General features: G+C 34.9%; 1 protein-coding gene across 2 annotated transcripts in view; it reads left to right on the top strand.

The window, feature by feature from the left end:
- ASZ1 (ankyrin repeat, SAM and basic leucine zipper domain containing 1) overlaps nt 1–11,066 on the top strand; it is a 76,591-nt gene extending 65,525 nt beyond the window's left edge. Inside the window, exons 11-13 of one of the 2 annotated variants that reach the window (XM_086396787.1) lie at nt 5,681–5,786; nt 6,607–6,720; nt 10,624–11,066. In XM_086396787.1, the coding sequence (XP_086252913.1) occupies nt 5,681–5,786; nt 6,607–6,720; nt 10,624–10,776 (373 nt within the window). In that variant the 3' untranslated portion in view covers nt 10,777–11,066. The remainder of the gene's footprint in view (nt 1–5,680; nt 5,787–6,606; nt 6,721–10,623) is intronic. The other variant, XM_086396788.1, reaches the window with a different exon arrangement.
- The last annotated feature ends 10,115 nt before the right edge of the window (nt 11,067–21,181 follow it).

The following is a 21,181-nucleotide window of genomic DNA, read 5'->3' as shown; positions in this document are numbered from 1 at the left end:
CATTTAAGTGTCAAGTTGAAAATTTAAAGGTAATATTTTTGCTTATGGCAATAAAAATGTGTTTCTCATGTAACTCAGCTCTATTTTCAGCCTTAATGATTTATGAAATTATGTTATCAATATATAAAGTTCCTTTTTAATATTATAAACTTGTCAAGCACTGATTATTAGTAATATTAGTAATTAAAATTATCTTGAAAATAAGTTTGATTTTTTTTAACATATTGCACAATATTAAATGATTTTTTAAACTTTTTATTTGAATTAATTATAGATTCACAAGAAATTGCAGAGAAGTATAGGAATGTTCTATGCACCCTTCTTCACCTGTTCTTACCTGGTCTTAATATCTTGCCTAACTATAGTACACTAACAAAACCAGAAAACTGACATTGATATAATTTACATAGCTTATTTGTATTTCACTAGTTATACTTGTGCTCATTTGTATGTGTGTATGTATTTACAAATTTTACATTTTATCATGTGTCTAGCCTCACATAACCACTGCTGCAATCAATATACTTAACATACCATCACCACAAGGCTACCTCATACTACCCCTTCATAACTCCCCCACCTCTCCCCCATCCCTAAAACAAGCAATCAATAATTTGTTATCCATCTTTATAAAGATGTTATATCATGAACATTATATAAATTAAATGTAGTCATATAGTATTTTTCCATTTTTAAAATTTTTATTTTAATTGGAGGCTAATTACTTTACAATATTATGGTGGTTTTTGCCATACATTCACATGAATTAGCCATGGGTGTACATGTGTTCCCCATCCTGACCCTCCCTCCCCCCTCCCTTCCCATTCCATCTCCCAGGGTCATCCCAGTGCACCAGCCCTGAGCACCCTGCCTCATGCATCGGACCTGGAGTATTTTTCCATTTTTGTTTGTCTTTTTTTTTTTTTTTTAATATATCAGGTTCATCCAAGTTATATGCTATAAAATATAAAAGTGCACTAGTGTAGCCTGCCTAAAACTAACATTGCAACTATGAGAAACATTAATTAAACACAGGAATAGTAAGTTTCCATACCATTTTAGAATTCAGAGAAGTCTTCTAGTGAATAAATTAGATGATCCAGATTTCTTTAAAAATGTTACTGCAAAATTATTTCCCTTTCTCTAACTATACCTCCTTATAACAAGATGATCTATATTCAAAATAATGTCTCATCACTGTTTAAAAATAACCACAACTCTTGAATATGTAAGTACATTGTGAAGGATTTCAGTTGTGATGATGACTTAAATCAGAAAACCTTGAATCTTTTTGTTCACTGTCTTTACTTTTTTAATGTATTGCTTCTCTGAAGGGATATTCTAAGTTCTACATGACTGAATTGGAAATTAAAATTTTAATATAATTTATAGGATGTCAGAGTTGTCTCTATGAATTTTCACTGTGAGGCTTAATAGATTTAAAGAATGTATAGAATCCTGAATGGTTCACATATTACAACTGCTAAATTTTTTAAAAAATAAAACTAGCAGACATATATTTCAGGAATTTGACCTTGTTATTAAATCACAGACTTTGTTTACACGCTGTTATGGAAAAGGTTTTACTTTCCATTTGTTCAGAGTCATTCTTTAAAGAAGAAATTAGTCATCAAGTCATAAGAAAACTAACAGCAGGAAAAGTTGAACTGATTGATTATAATCTTCTGGTAATGTAACTTTAACAATTTAGCTACTGATTTGTTTTAAAATACTTTTCTTCTATGTGTTCAATTTTATAGTCTGTTACAAGAGTACACATGCACAGTACTTTTACTTTCTTCTACAGTTAGCCTTAGTATGTTTTCAGAATTAGAGAATGCAATTTAAAAATACCATTTCATTACTACTTTGAGATATTTTTTTGAACAGAAATAACTAAGTTTCACCCATGTCTTGACATTTTCAGCAGTTTCTGCCCAAACCTTTTCTCCAAGCCTGATATCTACTTGAATGTATCAAAGGCATCTCAAAATTATGCCTGCTTAGAAAATGATTTCTCCTTCAAAAAAAAAACTGTATAGATGCAGATTTTCACATAAAAATACATTGTTCACATCTATGATTTATAACTATTCTAAACTTGGAAACTCCAAATATTTAACTTTAAGTGGATGGTTGGATTACATTACATCAATATAATTATTTTATTCTGTCACTTAAATTATTTTGAGACTTAATGTCATGGAAAAATACTCAGAGTAATAGAAAAGGCAAATATAAAATGGAGTGTGAGTTATAATGCCAGTTGTATGTATGCATATGAGAAATACTTAGTTCCCTTATAATATTCTGGAAGAAAATAATACCAGTCATTATATTTGTGTGATTAAAGTATTGGTTATTTTAATTTTTCCAGATAGTCTACAGTGAGCACATGGTTCTTCCATTTGGAGTATCTATATTTTGGTAGAAAATGGATACAAGTTTTATGTATGGCTGATTCCCTTCACTGTTCATCTGAAACTATCACAACATTGTTTGTTAATCGACTATACCCAAATATAAAACAAAATGTATAAATTATATATTTTGTTCACATCCTTAACTTCAGAATTTTTAAATGTGGCCTATTGTTTCAGTCAACTTATACTTTTTGTGCTGCAGTAACAAATAACTTCTAAATCTAAATTGACTTACAGTAACAAAATTTATTTCTTGATCAGAAATATGATGTGATCCATGTATATCATGGATCAGCTGCAGTGAATCTCTTCCTTATTATTCTGCCAATAGGCTGGAGAAACAGCCCCACCTCAGATATGCCACTCTTGTGGCAAAGGGAAAAGAGAGGTGGCAGAGCCAGTCAGTGGCTCTTAGAGCATCTGTTCAAAAATGACACAGTCACTTCCAGTCATATTTTATTTGCCAAAGCAAGTCATTGGCCAAGCCTCATGTCTTTGGGACATGAAATGTAATTCTCTGGCAGAGAGAGGCCTAGTAGTATCTCGCTCAGTAGAAAGAGACATGACAATTTGATCAAATAATATAGTCTACCATACCTATGCCATATCTGCTTATCTGGAATTCTTTAAATAAGCTCAAAATTATCAGGCATTCCATGTAAAGGTATGTAGGTTGTACAGTTCTAGGGTGGGGGCTGGGCATCCATTTCACACAGTGATGATAAGAGGCATAAAAGTTGTGTTTTTTATAACTTGCCTATCCATATTCAGTAGCCCTGAAAATTATACATCACAAGAAAGGTATATATTTGCCTTTCATTCATTAAGACTATGTAATTTTGTTCATAATAGTATTTGCTTATTTCAACTGTGGTCCTATTGTATTAGAATTTGTGTGAGTTTTTATTATAATAGATACCACTAAGTAACACTCCAGAAAGGTCATCTTGCAGATTCATCAACTCTTGATATTAATCATCTTCCTAATTTTTGTCATTCCACTGGAACATAATGTCTTATTTTTATTATAATTCCATGTTTATTATCCATTTAAATTTTCATTTTTTCTTTTTGAGTTACCTATTATCCTTTCTATTAGCTTGTGTTAGTTTCTTTGTAGATTTCACAATAAGTTTGCTTCTGTCTTTGAAACTAATCTAGTCATCATTGTCTCTTTATTGTCAGAACTAGTGGATTAATCCTGATGATTTAACATGCTTGACTTTTTCTCTTCATCTTGAATCTGTTCCATTCTTTACCTTTCATAATAGAAATTACTCCTGATTTTCTTTTTCTCAGGCTACTTTTACTTTGATAGCTTTTTTTACACCCCTATCAATTCGCCCCTCTTCACAATATGTATCTTTTTTCTTGGTGGCGTTCTCCATGATCATTGTTTTGATTTCCATTGGTTAGCAAATTATAGACACTTCTAATACTTCTGTTGTTTGTGCCTATATTCACTGTTGAAGGTAATACTGAAATTCTTTTAGAGGTTAGTGAAAATAAAGATGTAATTTTTCCCCATATAAGTTCACCAGATCCCTGAATTCTTTGTAACCTCATGAGTCAGTCTGTGGACCCCAGGATAAGTACCTACAAGACTGACATTTTCTACTACTTACTGATCACTGCATCTACATGACTCATATCATTGCCATCATCAACATAATATTAAGTTTGTTTGAATGCCATCTGTGTACTAGATTAAATACTATGTGCTTTTCATATAGTATCTCCTAAGTCCTCCTTCCCTGGTGGTCAGCTAGTAAAGAATCCACCTGCAATGCAATTCCTGGATTGGGAAGATCCCCTGGAGAAGGGATAGACGACCCATTCCAGTATTCTGGCCTGGAGAATTCCATGAACTACTGGGCGACTTTCACTTTTCAGTCCTCCTGACAGTCCTGTTATCTCAGTTCTAGAGATATGGCAATATTTGGCTGAAGATTAGGTTTGCCTGAGGTCATAAAGCTATGGAAGCTGTATTCAAACTCAGGGTTTCCTGATGCTAGAGTCTATATTCTTAATTACTATGCTATATTGTTTCCTCTTTACCCCACTTATTTCTTTACTACCCACCCCCAAATTCACTTCCCTGCTTGGTAGTGCCATTTTCCACTGAAACCAAGGAAGTTAGAATCACCCTAGACCGTTCCTTTCCTTTTACATGCGGTCCATCACCAAGTTTTTCGGTTTATTCTCCTGAACATTTCTTAAACTATCTCCTAATTATTCTCTATACTTCCACTTTTGTTTTCCTTTTAATCCACACTATACCCCAAATAAACTCTCATGCAAAAGTCTGATTTTCTACTTCCTTGTTTAAAGTCCCTTAGTAACTGTACATTATCCAGAAAATAATATTCCATTCCTTAGCATGTCACAAAAGTTCCTTAAATAAATGATCCCATATAACCTCTTTTTTTACGACTTTCACATGATTGTGCTTTAGTTATACTTCGGAGACTTCCTAACCCCATAGTTCCACACCTGCTATTCTCTCCATCCAGAATCTCTTCTCTTCCTATGTACTTGACAAGCTTATTTTTCAGCTCCAGACTCAGTTCAAGTATGAACTCTCTGAAATGTTACTAAATCCCTATTCCCAGTTATGTTGTTGTTGCAGCCCTGCAGACTGTAGCCCTCTGGTCTCCTGTGTACACAGGATTTCTCAGGCAAGAGTATTGGAGTGGGTTACCATTTCCTTCTCCAAGGGATCTGATCTTCCTGACCCAAGGATCAGACTCCACGTATCCTATGTCTCCTGCATTGCCAGGAGGATTCTTTACCATTGAGCCACCAGGGAAGATGCCTCATTCCAACTTATGCTAGGTTCATTATCTCTTGAATTTTAGATATCTCAACTGTAAACTACTGTTAATAACATATACCTTACAGGAGCTGTTGGAAGGAATTTAAAAAATAATAAATGTAAAATCAAATGCAGTGCCTTCACATAATAGACACTCAAATACTGGGACTTTTATGTTCCTTCTTCATATGTCCCTGTGAATAATTAGGTTATAATAGTAGGTCTGCCTCTCATCCTGAACTTTGAGATCTTCAAGATTGGACACTTGGTTTTCTTTGTATGCTTAATGTCTTATTTCATATGCTAATACAAATTTACTATTCTACAGATACTTTTTAAAGAATATAATAAATGTTATGACTCAACAGTGAATAACTAGCTAAGTAAAATGGAGTAAATTGTTCATATCAGTGATTCCTATTTGTTTATTTCCTATCTTTAGTGGTGATGAGTTCCTCAACTTTCTTCTGAAATTAAACAAACAGTGTGGCCACTTAATAACAGCTGTACAGAACATTATTACCGAGTTGCCTGTAAATTCTCACAAGGTATTCTACAAAAATTATTAAGTGAAGAAACGTATAAATGCAAATAACTACAGATAAGTTAATGATAATTCAGTAAATAATAATGATCTAGTAAAACTGTATCTTCTACAAAATCATACAAGAGCTAAATAAGTCAATTTATTTAATATTACTTCTTTTTATATGAAATAATTGAAAAACTAATGTTCCAGCCCTCAAGAAAAGAAATGAGTCAGACCAAAAAGTAAACTGATTTGTGTACTAAACTCACCATTTGTTTTTAAAAGGAATTTAATTGTTTAAAATATAAAGTGACAGGAGACCCAAGTGAAAGTTGAAATAAAACAGTGTGTTGAGTATTATTAAAAATCATATCAATATAAGGATTTTTTAATGAAAGAAATTTTAAATAGAGAAAGTGTAAGTGACCTGTTAAAGCAAACTTGTTTTGTTTTTTTTCATGTGATTTAGTTTTAGCTGTTTGTATGTAGTGAAAAATATTTAATGCATTTGTTTTCCAATGATTTTTGTATAACACTGATATGGAAATCATGTCATTATTCAAACCTTCATGACTTTATTTATTCACCATAAATATTATTACTAATATTAGTTTCCATAGTTACATGTACATGTATTTAATAAATGCATTCAGGAAACTGATTGAATTATTTGTATAAAATTACTCAGTTCTTTTGGTGTCAGGATTTACCATGATAAAAAAAAATGCTTTTCAGTTATGTAATTTAATGTTTCATAGTATTGTATAACTTTTGTGGATACAAAGTTGTGAAAAGTTGTTTCCCATTGTTTAAAATGTAACTTTTGAAAATATTAACAGATAGTACTAGAATGGGCTTCTCCCCGGAATTTTACTTCAGTTTGTGAAGAACTGGTTAGTAATGTTGAAGATTTGAGTGAAGAGGTCTGCAAGCTAAAAGACTTAATTCAGAAGGTATCTATTTAAAATTTAAAAGGGGAAAAATTATTTACAGCACAGTATGTTAGACAATGAGGGCTTCCCTGATGGCTCAGATGGTAAAGAATGCTTACAGTGCGGGAGACCTGGGTTTGATCCCTGGGTTGGGAAGATCCCTTGGAGGAGAGCATGGCAACCCACTCCAGTATTCTTTCCTGGAGAATCCCCATGGACAGAGGAGCCTGGCAGGCTACTGTCCATGGGGTTGCAAAGAGTCAGACACCACTGAGCGACTAAGCACACGTTAGACAATGAAGCAATTCTGACAACAGCAACTTAAGTTCTCACTAGACAGATGGGAAAAGGACCATTTCTAAAGAAAGAAATTTACCTAGGAAAGACACTTTGTTGGTCATTAATGAAATGCATACTGAAAGAATAATGATACATCATTTTCATCCTATAAATTAGCCGGGAATGTATTACCCTACTCATTACTGGTTATAGTTCACCAAACTAATATTTTCATGTAAGACTGATGTTAAAACAACTTTCAAGCACAGTTTAGCAGGATGTAGCAAGGACTCTAAAAACGTTTTTATTTTTCAATAATACTAGTCGAATGATTCCAAAATTGTTCGTACTGGAAGTATAGTATACTAGGAAAATGATTTAATAAATTATGGTATGGCCATTTGTCATAATGGTATGCAGCCAGTTGAAAAATATAATGAAAAGCAAATATCAACTTGTTAAAGACAAAATGTTGTATTTCTAATTTTTATTTATGTGTAAATATTGAAAATTACCAAAAATTAAAGGTTTATTAGCTCTGTTAATGAGGTAGGATTGTAGATGAAATATTCCTTCTATTTTCTAGACTTTGTATAATATTGGGTTGGCCAAAAAACTCGTTCAAGGTTTTTCCATATGATGTAACTGAAAAACCCACACGGATTTTTTTGCCAACCCAGTATCTTTTAAATTTAACTTTTTAAGAGTATAGGCTTTTTTTGGTTCTTGTTTCTGTACTCATATAGAAGTATGTATCTTGGTTTAAGGACAGGTGATTTTTCTCCCACTTAAGAAAACTGAGTATATCAAAATCTAAGCTGGTAAAATAGAGAACTCTGTTGAAGGTAGACAATAAAGGAAAACACTTTAACTTTACTAAAGAACTCACTTTGAGTTCTCCAAGTCTAATAAATATATTTGGTATCTAAAAAGTTTTTGTGAAATATCTGATATGAACATCAGATTATGCATTAAATTTTCATAGTTTCATCCCATAATCGTTTAATATTCTCATTAATATTTTATCAAAAAGGTTATTTTCCTCAAAATAACTTTATACATATTCCAGATAATTTGTCATTCTAGCTGTTAACATCGGAGAAGGCAATGGCACCCCACTCCAGTACTCTTGCCTGGAAAATCCCATGGATGGAGGAGCCTGGTGGGCTACAGTCCATGGAGTCACTAAGAGTCGGACACGACTGAGTGACTTCACTTTCATTTTTCCCTTTCATGCATTGGAGAAGGAAATGGCAACCCACTCCAGTGTTCTTGCCTGGAGAATCCCAGGGACAGGGGAGCCTGGTGGGCTGCCATCTATGGGGTCGCACAGAGTTGGACACGACTGAAGCGACTTAGCAGCAGCAGCAGCAGCTATTAACATATGTTCAGACAAAAGGAGTCTTGTTAAAAACTGAGCAGAAAATTGAAGCAAATTCTGCAAAATTATAGGAGAATAAAAACATGTAAAATAGGGCAAATGAACAATATAGTTCAAAGTTTTTGTAGACAATAACTCCTTCCCAGAAAAAGTCATCTTAGAAGTTGTGCTATCTCTGACATTTACTCATTCAACAAACTTGAGTGCCTGTTGTATGTCAGGCAACTGTGCTACACATTACTTTTCTAACTATGCTCTCTGCTTCTACTTTTGTGTTTCTTTAATCCACTCCACTCCCCAAATAAACCTTCTCATGCAAAAATATGATTTTATACTTTCTGAACTTGATTACAACATGAAAATTATAGCACCATTCATGTTTACTATATCCATCATCCAGAAAAATTGAAGGGAAATGGTATTGATTTTACTTATTAGCATGGTGTTTTTCCTGGGGTCCAAGGGAAGTTTGGAAGGATTTATGTAAAACTTTCTGCAAAGCATCAACTTTTCATGTTTAGTGTAAGATATTCCCTAAGACATCTTTGTCTCAGGATTGGTAATTATTTGATTTCTCCAAGATGAACAAAAACATTTGGAGGGAGAGTAGATAGAGGAGTAAAATGAAATTAGAGAGAGAGATCAGATTTTTCCTGAAGGGATGAAAAAGGTACTGCTTTCAAGTGTAACTGATTCTAAAACACAAACAATTGAGTCAGGTACAATAATATTTATTTTAATAATGTATACCTATAGAGAAAATTTTCAGCTTTTTTTATCTAAGTGGAAGGTCTTTTTTCTTTGGTCTTTTCTACCTTGAATCTATACATTTCTATATAAGGATTAGCCTTGAAAACATATTTATTGGTTCATAATAACAATAGATATAATTCTTTGGGCAGGAAAGTATTAATTCTGCAGCAGGCTAGTGCATTGGGGTTTTTTTAGTCTTAAACAAGCAATAATCACGAAAATAAGATTTTATTTAAAAAAACTGTGAGGACTTCCAGGTTTGGGAGTATGCTATCATGCCTGTTAAACTTACAATATTTTAAGAGTTTACCAATAATAACAAAGGATTTTTTTTTAAAAAGAAACATATGAGCTATCATAGATAAGTATATGGAGGTAACAGAGAGAGGGTGGGAGAGGTCAAGGCCAGACTCTCACACCACATCATTCTCTTTCAAACCAACACACGGACAGGCTCTTGTCAGAAAGGGTCATTCTAAGTAATTGGTTAATAAAAGGAATGACTGTCTCAGGATTCAGTAAATGGAGCATCAGTGTCAAAAAGGAATCTGTTGCTGAATGAAGCCATTTGGAAGCTAGACCAAGAATACAGTATTAATGAGATTGGCATTGAAGTCCATCTTCTACTATAAATTTAAAATTAATTTTGCAGGGTTCTTTAATTAAATATTTACACTGTAGATTTGAGAAGTAGTTATTTTTTCTAAGGTTCAAAGTATTTATGTCACCACTCCAGCACAGGATGTTTCCAGTAAATATCACTCTATAAATGTGCCTGATTCTTTTTATCTTTCAAGGATCTTCTGGTTTCTGCTTGTTCTCCCTCTTCTGCCTCTCCCCCAACAACTAAACTATCTTCTCCACACCGCCCTGGACCCCCACCCCCGCCACCACCACCACACACACACACACAAAGTTGAGGGGACTTCTTTACCAAGAAAGTTCTAATATGGAGATTTAGAAACTGACTGAGTCATGTAATTTCATTGCTGGAAAATGCTAAAAGAACCACTGAAATTTTTGTTAACATTTGTTCCTGCAACTATATTTAAATAAAGGGTTATACTTCTAGCATTAGCATTGAATCTTCTAGTTTTTGTTGAATTTCATGTATTGTAGGTATTCTATAAGAATGGTTTGCTTTTTTTTGGTAAGAAATCAGTTGATATTTAATACAGAAGGAAAAAAAAAGATTGTCATTCCTTAAAGGTAGAAACAGAAACTTTGACATTAAAGGAACTTTATCTCTTGACATGAAAACTTGATTTTAAAACGTAGTCATCTGTAGAAGCCTTTATTTTTAATATAAAACTAATAATCTAGTATAATCGGATCCTGGTTGAAGGAAAAACTATTTTTTAAGACTTTAAATTTTCCATGGGAATCTTGCATTTAGGTTACATCTAAATCAAGTGAATTAACATGTATATTTTGATACTTTTTAAATCAAAGATATTTTTATTTTCAGTATACTGTACATTAACTCTTCTTTTTTCCATACTAAACATTAGTTACAAAATGAACGAGAAAATGATCCAACTCATATACCGTTAATGGAAGAAGTATCTACATGGAATAGTAGGATTTTGAAGAGGACGGCTATTACAGTATGCGGATTTGGGTTTCTTCTTTTCATCTGCAAGCTAGCTTTTCAGAGAAAATAACACTAATGTTTGTTTTGAATAATGTATGTGTTCCTTATTCAAATTACCTAAAAATGTTGCTTTTAACTATTTGTGACACACTGTAACTACCTTTGCCAGTACTCTGTAGGAAGAATTATGATAGTATAGAGCAGAATGCTTTTCTTTAAAAAGTGGTTTGTCAGTTTGAATTGAAAATATAATTCGTTATATTTTTATGTTAATTTTGATCAAGCAGTAAATTATAAGTGATTTTTAAGTTTGATCCTATCCTATGTAAATCACATTCAAAATAAAAGTTTTATCTAATATTCTTTGACATTTAGAAAAGAATGTTCATTTGTCACAGTAAATCTACAGAATTTGTAAAGTGTTCATAAACAGTAGCTTTCTTTTAGTCTGTGTCTTCCCTTTCCATTACTATGTAGTAAGGACTTATTTAGTTTTTTTAGTTATATATCATTATGTAGAAATTATTAATTTGAGAATATTTTAGAGAATGCAGAGTATAGATAAAATGTGAAAATTTTTAATCATTTATTAAAAACAGGAAAAATATTTTAAATGTAAATTTTAAAAAGCAGAAAATTTAGAATAGTGTGGAAAGCCCAAAGCACATTAGAATTTTTTATGTAGTGTACTTTGGGAACATATGACATGTACTGCGTGTAACATTGTTGAGGATGGTATGAAAGTGAATGGCATTTGGCATATAATTTCTCATACCAATCTAAAGAAGTAATGCATGATTTATGAGTTTTTTTTCAAAATCAAAATAATGATATTCAGATTATAAAAGTGAAGAAAAGGCAGGCCTAATTTAGCAGGCAATATAGTAGACTTCGGAGAAGGCAATGGCACCCCATTCCAGTACTCTTGCCTGGAAAATCCCATGGACGGAGAAGCCTGGTAGGCTACAGTACATGGGGTCGCAAAGAGTTGGACACGACTGAGAAACTTCGCTTTCACTTTTCACTTTCATGCATTGGAGAAGGAAATGGCAACCCACTCCAGTGTTCTTGCCTGGAGAATCCCAGGGACTGGGGAGCCTGGTGGGCTGCCATATACGGGGTCGCACAGAGTTGGACACAACTGAAGTGACTTAGCAGCAGCAGCAGCATAGTAGTTAAATCTCGCTTTATTTAAATAGTACCATATTTAGATGCAATTGACACACAGTTATTAGAAGGTAAACATCACACAAAGAAGAAAATTGTGGAAAAGAAGAACAGCATGAGGAATATTGTTAGTAGCTCTAGTAGCTCTTGGTTACACCAAAGCAGCAAGGTTTGAGTCGTTCTTTTTTTCTGAGAATTACTCAACGATACAGTTTTGGAAGGAATTGGTGTCTGACATTTTAACCTAAGTGCCACAGCAAGACATTTTTTTCTAATATCCCTCATTTAAATTTAAGGCTTCAAGTGTTAGAACTAATGTAGAGAATGGATAGGATAATAGGTACTTCTTTTAACATAGATCGTATTTCCCTACTAGCCCAGTGCTCAGGCAGACAGAGGTGTTTAATAAATGTTAGTTTTAGTTTCCTTTAAAAAAAAAAAAATAGGAAAGTGACACACTACCTGATTGTTTACTTAACGGTAGTCTTTCACCTCAGTTCATCTTTAAAGACCATCAGTTGGCTCAACGGATTGCTAAATTTTTTCACTAACCAAACCAAACTGTATGCATCTCTTAAATGGTAAGACAAACTATGAAAATGCAAATTGATAAAATATTTGCTTTCAAAAAGGATATATTGCACAATTCCTTAAAATATTGATGTTTTAGTAGTAGCGGTGGTAATAATAATCTGTCCCAGTATATGTCAAATATAATTAGCTATTCAGGGAAAAGAAGTACTGTAAAGTCCATTGTATCTGCATTATCTGAGTATTTTCATTCCCTTGACAAATACGGTATAATTTTCAGATTATAGACTGAGAATAAGTAGGACAGCATTTGTTGTAATTAAATTGTTTCTTCCTGGGTAAAATAAACTTTTTCTCCTGGTTTAAAATTAGTTATTTTATCTAGCATGTAAGTCCCTTCTTACTCTGATTATTTGACTTAATTACAGTGCTTTACTATGAGGGAGGCAGGGTATAACGTCTGGAATATTCATTCTTTTATAAGATAGCTCATTAAAAACCATTTGTCTTCCTTTTATAGAACAAACTCAGTGGAGAACCTCCTTAAAACTACAGACAGAAGTGGTGTAAACCTAATTTTAATTTTATGTACTTGAAAGTAGTAAAACTTTATTAATTGGTGATTAGTTGGGATCAAAAAATGTTCCTGTACCTTTGGAATCAACTTTGAAGCTCAGATAATTCATTATAAGCACTGGTTAGAATGCAGGTATCTTTCACACACACAAAAAGTATGCTTACTTGCCACTCTCCTCCAGTGCCATGCCTAGCGCCCTCCACCAGTTCTATTCCATGTCCCTGGTATATTCACTAACCTTTTTACTTCTCAAACTTCTAAGACCTCTTTCTCTTGATCTCATTCTTAAATAATGGCCTTGCTTCTTAATGTCCTGGGAAACAGAATCAGTTAAAGAAGAACTTCCACACTGGGTTTCCTTTAGTTATGTCAGCAAACTCTTTTTGTAAAGGACCAGATACTAAATATTTTAGCTTTTGCAGGCCATATGGTCTATGTCACAGCTTTTTAACACCAGCACTGTAGCGCATTGTAGCACATAAATTAATAGATGTGGCTGTGCTACAGTAAAACTTTACAAATACAGGTGATTTCCTGGAGTTAGCCCACCAAGCTATCGATTGCCAAGCTATTGATTGCCAACCTCGGTCTAATGTCACACAGTTACAAATATGAATTAAAAATAATAATAATATCCAGTCTAACAATCTGTCTTTTGATTGAATTATTTAATATACTCACATTCAGTGTTACTAGTTTATTATTAGAATATTATAAATATCTGTCATTTTAATTTTTATATGTCTCATATTAAAAAATCTAATGATTTTTCACATTTTTGAGTTATTTTTTCAGTTTCTCTAGGGCTTACCATGTATATTTTAACCTACAAGAATCTGCTTCTGATTTACACTAACTTGGCAACCCACTCCAGTGTTCTTGCCTGGAAAATCCCAGGGACGGGGGAGCCTGGTGCGCTGCCGTCTATGGGGTCGCACAGAGTCGGACAGGACTGAAGTGACTTAGCAGTAGCAGCAATTTCAGTGAGATATGGAAACATTCCTGTAGAGCTCTATTTCATTGTCTTCCATCTTTATACTGTTATTGTTATGCATATTACATCTATATTTATATTATAAACCTAACAATACAGTGTTTAATTATTGCTTTATGTAATTCTGTGTCTATTAAAGAAACAGAGAAGATGACCATCAAGCTTATAGAATGTGTCATTAACTTTCTTATTTCTGGTCCTCTTCATTTGTTCCTATGGATTCAAGTTACCATCTGGTGTTGGAATCCTTACTCCAGTACAACTCTTTGCACCTACCCACTTTGTGCTGTTATTTTCAAATACAATACATTTCTATAAGTTACAAACCCAGTGGTACTGTTATGTATATATTTCTTCAAATAACTGCTTTTTAAAAAGAAAGGAGAAGAAAGATATTGTTTTTTATAATCATATAATTATCTTTACTACTGCTTTTTGTTTTTTCTTAAATCTTTATATTCCCATTTGGGTTTACTTGTTTCCACTCTGAAAAACTTTAGTATTTCTTATAAGGTGGATTGCTAGCAATTCTCTTTTAAGTTTTGTCTACTTGGTAGTCTTTGTTTTGCCTTTATTTTTAAAAGAAAGTTTTTCTAGATATAAGATTCTAGGCTGACAGGGATTTTTTTCTTTTAGAATTTTGAATATGCTGTCTCACTGCTTTCTAGTTTTCATGGTTTTTTTAAATGATAAGTCAGCTTTTGAACTTTGGGGGCTTCCTTGTACAAGTTTTCAAGATTTCCTCTTTGTCTTTTAGCATTCTTACTATGATATGTATGTGTTTGAGTTTCTGTATTTATACTACTTGGGGGAAGTTCATTGAGCTTCTTTGATGTGTAATGTTTTTCATCAAATTTGGGAAATTTTCAGCCATGATTTCTTTGAATGTTTTTTCTATTTCTTTTTCTTCTCAGTTTCTGGTATTCCCATTACACCTGTATTGGTGGATCCAAAAGTATCCAACATTTTTTTCTGTTTTTCTTCATTCTTTTTTCTGTCTCTTCTTCAGGTTGCATAATGTTCATCCATTTATCTTCACTGATTCTTTTTTCTAGTTCAAGTTGACTGTTTAGTTACTATAATTTTTTATTGCAATTATTGTGCTTTTTAATTTCATAATTTCCGTTTGGTTCTTTTTTTATGATTTCTGCCTCTTTATTGACATTCTCTATGATGAAACATTTTCTTCATACCTTCTTGAGTTCTTTAAACATATTTATAGTGGCATCTCAGAGAAGGCAATGGCACCCCACTCCAGTACTCTTGCCTGGAAAATCCAATGGACGGAGGAGCCTGGTAGGCTGCAGTCCATGGGGTCGCTAAGAGTGGGATACAACTGAGCGACTTCACTTTCACTTTTGACTTTCATGCATTGGAGAAGGAAATGGCAACCCACTCCAGTGTTCCTGCCTGGAGAATCCCAGGGACGGTGGAGCCTGATGGTCTGCAGTCCATGGAGTCGCACAGAGTCGGACACGACTGAAGCGACTTAGCAGCAGCAGCAGCATAATGGCATCTTTGAAAGTATTTATTAAAAATAACATCTGGCCCCTCTCACAGTCTCTGTTGCCTACTCTTTTTTCCTATGTATGGGTCACACTTGCCCATTTCTTTGTAAGTCTCATAATTTTTTGTTAAAAACTGGCTATTGTGGAAAGGGATTCCTTTCTCTCCCCCCACAAGGAACTGCTGTTGTTGCTCTTTGCTTTTTTATTTGTTTAGTGACTTGGCTGGTCTATTTTACTGAAACCTGCTTCCCCCAAAGTGTGGAGCCCCTGATGTCACTTTTCAGAGAGTGCAGTCTTAGGCATGTACACACTCACCCTGGTATGGCAGTGGTTTTAGCAGGGCTAAACCTGCAGTCTCTTTCTCTTTTTCTGACTGTCTCTTTTTCTAATATCTCTTAATAGGCTGGCTGCCTCATTTGGTATTACACCCAGCCCATGCTTTGCTGTGCTGTGCCGAGTCGCTCAGTCGTGTAACCCCATGGACTATAACCCTCCAGGCTCCTCTGTCCATGATGATTTTCCAGGCAAGAATACTGGAGTGGGTTGTCATGCCCTCTGCCAGGACACCGAGCCCTTAGGTTCCACCAATTACTGGTTGATTGCTTGATCTTTTTTTGACATGGCCCTGGAGCATGCATTACTCAGCAATCTGATAGAATTAAATTTGGATGGGATAGTTTTTGAGGCCATCTTTTGAGGCATATTCTGACCAAGGGACAGTCCCTCTCAGCTGTCTCTCCCTGCTTCTCTGGTCAACTAGTTGGCCTACAATTTAGCTTGTTGCTCCTAATTAAGAGGAAATGTTTTCTTCAAGAGTGCCATTGGGCTTGATTTTCTCCACATTCTCTTTCAAATGAAGTCAGTTCCTTTGGGGAGAAGAATGAAACTCTCTCCTTTCTTATGGACTGCTTCTTTCCCTGGACAAAATCTCTGAGCCACTCCTCTGAGTGCTGGGTGGGGCAGTAGCCTCTGGTCTTTTGGGTTTGTTTCTTACAGTTGTGTTCTTCCAGTCCTGTGAGTGAGCTGGCATAAGGAAGATGGGGCCTTAGTGTCTGGCCTTGCCATTCCTGGGGTAAAGCCCTCATCCCATGAGCTCAATGAAAGGAGAGAACCCTCTGCCTTTCAGCCACACTCATCAGAATTTAGCCACTTAAGCTTAGAGTCAGACGGCCTTAGAAAAGCTGGAGGATTGCCCTTTAGATGAGATGAGATATGGTAACCCTTACTTGGGAGCTGAGGGGAGAGGGAGCCCCATCTTGTTGACCACAAACTGAGTTGGTGTAGGTTTCTTTGAATAAATATTTTTTTCATTTGTTCTGAGCCCTTAGGACTCTTTGCAAGGATTTTTAGTAAAGTTGTGTGTTTATAGCTTTCTCTAGCTTTGCTTCCTTGAAGAGTATGTCCATGCTGTTCTTTACACTTCTATCCTGGCAGTGAAACTCCTACACTGGTATTTCTAGGGTATTTCTAGGGTCCTTTAACATAGTGCTTGGCCCAGAATAGTATGAAAGAATTTTTTTAAGCCAAAAACATTAGCTAAATACTTTCATGTAAGCTTTACCTCCCTCCAGGTTAGTAGCACAGGATGCTTAAAATTCTAAGAACACCTAAAAAGAAGCAAAAGAGAGAGACCACCTCGGTTTGACCAGGAAACATTATGAGTAGATAAATGATGGGTAAAGCAAGGCTACACTCTAAATTTTGAAAACTTTCCTGTGGAAGGTATTTAAGCTAATACCATAATTAATTATATGCATTAAATATAGGAAACAGGATATATAAAAGTCTAATGAAGCCAGCTACAATTTCAAGCACCAGAATTGAAATTGAGTTTGTTTTTTAATGTGACTTTTTACACTGACAACCTTTTTTATTTATCCTAACATTATCCAAAAGTTAATCTTTAAGAACACAGATAACCACGATGACTTCTGATTTGCACTCCAAGTCACTCTGTCACTGCTTAATAAATAATCATTTGTAGCTCTGTGGGGGTGGAAATAGGGTGGGGATTTTCTTTTTGGCACATCCACTAGTGAGTAATACATTTATTTCAAGTGCCAATAAAAATGTTATACTGGACTTATGTGACACATTTGTTAGTTATTAAAGAAAGTAATTCTAAACTATTTGAGCTATGCTCTATTATTATATTTCTCTACCTATAAATTCAGATTATCCTATCAATAGTCTAAACAAAGTGAACAAATTTTTAATACTGCATAACAGTTTGGGGGAGAGAGTAAATAAAATGCCATTTTTGGAAGTGTCACCATCTCTGGACTTATCTCTAGAAGGCAGTATTATTCACCTTTCTCTTCACAACTAATCTTTCATAATTGTTTCCATGAATTGTCTTCCTTCCTGGAATCTTTCTAACACTTTATCCATCTTTCTTTTCTTTCCTTTTGAAGTCTGCCTAGTGTTACATGCTGCCTCTTTCCTCTCAAGCCTTCACTTTTCTGTTGACAATGAGGTAAAGCAGAAGGTAGCCTGTGTTCCTAGCCCTGTTGCATTACCTTGTACATTCTCAGTCTTGGTTTCCTCATCTGTAAAACAGGTTCTAAAGACTAAATGAATCAGAACAATGCCTCCTTGTTAATAGGGCCAGTTTGGAGTTCTGAAATTAGAATAAAATCATAGGGACTTTATGTAAGAGAATCAGTGCTTCCTAGACACATTGAACCCCTCATAAGTGGTTTTGCTTTTGATTTCTCGTCCAGAGATCTGATAAGAGAATTGATCTTAACATTGGGTTATTGCCAATATTTTATAATAAATTTTGGGGAAATTACTAGTAATTACATTTCAATTCATTAAACAATTACTAAGTGCTTAGTATGTATAAGACAGTAATATGCCCATATATTACATGTTTTATATGAGATCAAAAAACTCAAATACTTTTTGCTATTAACAGAGACAATGAGGTTACTGTCTTAAAGACATAAGCTTAAAAAAAAAAAAAAAAGCCACTTTGTAAAACTGTTTCATGAAAAGGGTGTGGTTGAGCATTTTGTCTTTAATTTCCACAGTTGAGAATGCCCTGTGGAATTCTCAGGTCGTGATAGATTCACTTATCTTACGGGAGAAGGGCTCACTCAACCTCAGTCAGTGCCTTCCTACAAAAAAAAGAAAAACAGCAACAAAGGGAAAACTGGCTAAGTGCCAGTGTGTGAAATCTTTTAGAAGAGATATAGACTATATTTAAAGTAAGCGGGACTTCCCTAGCGTTAAGTGGCTAAACCTCATGCTCCCAACGCAAGGGGCCCAGGTTCAGTCCCTGGTCAGGAACTAGATCCCACATGCCACAATTCAAGAGTTCACATGCCACAGCAAAAGATCCCGTGTGCCTCAACTGAGACCCAGCACAGCCAAATAAATAAGTATTAACAGAGTAAGCTTCTACTTACGGATTTAAGATTCATTGTGCTAAACCAATTTTTGGAGTTACATATATTCAATTTCCTGTGCCATCAATGTAAAGTATTAAAATCAGATACCTAGAATATTTGGTAGTAGTACTATTAACCATCCAGTTACTGGTAATAGAACAATTAACTATAGTTAGTGGTAGAACTATAGTTGTCATGTTAGTGGCAATATTACATTAACACTGGGGTTAGCTGTGGTGAATGAAAATTGGACTTAAAATGTAGAAATGAAAGATTAGAGTTAGCATGAAAGTTCAGTCAGTTTGTAGATAAAATAGGAATAGCATCATAGAATGAAAGAAAAATTATGCATTTTGTTGTTAATAAAGTTTAGTTTCCTGAAGTATATGCCATGATGTAACTCCCAGATTGCTCTTTAAGAATAAAGAACTTATTCCCACAGCGACTGAGAATGCAGCTAGCAGAAAGGCCTCTTTAGAAGTTTTCTCTGCTAATGAAAGATGCCTTCCCAAAAGCATGTCCTACTCCCAGCAATGACTAATCAACATAGGGCTTTAAAAGCCCCAATTTCAAGGACGCTTGAAGGCAATGGTACCCCACTCCAGTACTCTTATCTAGAAAATCCCATGGACGGAGGAGCCTGGAAGGCTGCAGTCCATGGGGTCGCTAAGAGTTGGACACGACTGAGCGACTTCCCTTTCACTTTTCACTTTCATGCATTGGAGGAGGAAATGGCAACTCACTGCAGTGTTCTTGCCTGGAGAATCCCAGGGACGGCGGGGCCTGGTGGGCTGCGGTCTATGGGGTCGCACAGAGTCGACGACTGAAGCGACTTAGCAGCAGCAGTATCCCAAATCAAGATTAACTCCAAAGGACCATCCCACTTTCAGGGCTCCTTGTGGGGTTGGCTGAGGCCTTCATCAACACTACATCACAGGGACTTGCCTGGTGGTCCAGTGGCTAAGACTCTGTGCTCCTAACGCAGGGGGCCGGGGTTCAGTTCCTAGTCAGGGAACTAGATCCCACATGCAACAACCAAGACACAGCACAGCTAAATGAATATTTTTAAAGACTGTCACAGTCCATCTTCTCCCTCTACCCAGTCCTGCTTCCTTCCCTTCCCTTGCACAGGTTTTCCTCCCCAGAGCTCTCCCTAATAAATGTCCTGTACGCTAATCTTCATTCACTTCATGTTTGCTTTCCAGGGATCCCAATTCTGTCAACTGACCAGCAGAGCCTTGCATAAATCATGAAATGTATTATCATTGTTAATAACTTCTTCTCCAGAACTTAGTTTCCTAATCTGAAAAATAAAGCTCATTCTGAACTAGAGTTGTTGAAATGTTAAATGGAGTAACATACAAGGGACTGTAGAGTTTTATAGTTAATGCAGACTTGTGACTAAACAGACAGTTCCAGTTTCAGCTCTGCCTCTTAACTACCCGTACAACTTTTAGAACACTACCAAAAATCTCCAACTCTCTGGTTCTTCATCCATAACATAAGAATAGTAATCAGATTAAAAATAATTGCTTTAATTGGGTGTTTATGCCAGTCATTTGGCTAATTTTTAAAAACCTATATTTTAATAGACTTATTTAAACCGGTAAGGTTGTTATAAGGACTAATGAAGTAAGGCAATATAAAGGGTTTTCTACAATGCATGATATATAGCATACATCAAATAAATGGTAGCCAGTATAATTTCTGTTAAAATTTATCATAAAGCATTCACTACAAGTGACTTGTACCAAAAATCAAATCTTTATATTGCCAGGACCAGATTTTTGTGACATATAATTAAAAATAGTGACATATAAGGGGGCCGGAAAAAAAAAAATAGTGACATATAATTAAAAATACTTAAATTGTCTAAGCTAACACAGGTACATTCACAATCCACAAGACAACATTTAATAAACCAAGCAGATAAATTATTTAAGATTCCATTTCCCATCTTCCCTTTTAACAGGTGGTACTATGCTCAAAAGCGGAAACCATTTGTCTATAAAGCCAAGTTTATTAAACCCTCTTGTGATGATGGTGAGAGCTAGAGTTTGCATTCTTATCATCCATAGATGAAAACTGAGGAGATATGTAATTCAGTCCTGGTCAGACTGTCAGCTTGATAATGACACCCTAATACATGTTCAGCTCAAGCAACAAAGAGGACCTCTTCTCCCAGAAATGGTTTACAGAGCATGAGGGCCACCAGTTTATCGACCTGAGAGGGACACATTTTTTCAGCCATTTATTAACTTCACTGATGTTCAAAATATTTACCTACTTTATGTCTACTTGAA

This window comes from Bos grunniens, chromosome 4 (genome assembly GCF_055505025.1).
Source record: "Bos grunniens cultivar Pamir isolate PY7600 chromosome 4, Bosgru_T2T1.0, whole genome shotgun sequence".
Classification (NCBI taxonomy): Eukaryota; Metazoa; Chordata; class Mammalia; order Artiodactyla; family Bovidae; genus Bos; species Bos grunniens.
The sequence above is the reverse complement of the archived record's forward strand: the minus strand, read 5'-3'. Positions and strand labels throughout refer to the sequence as shown.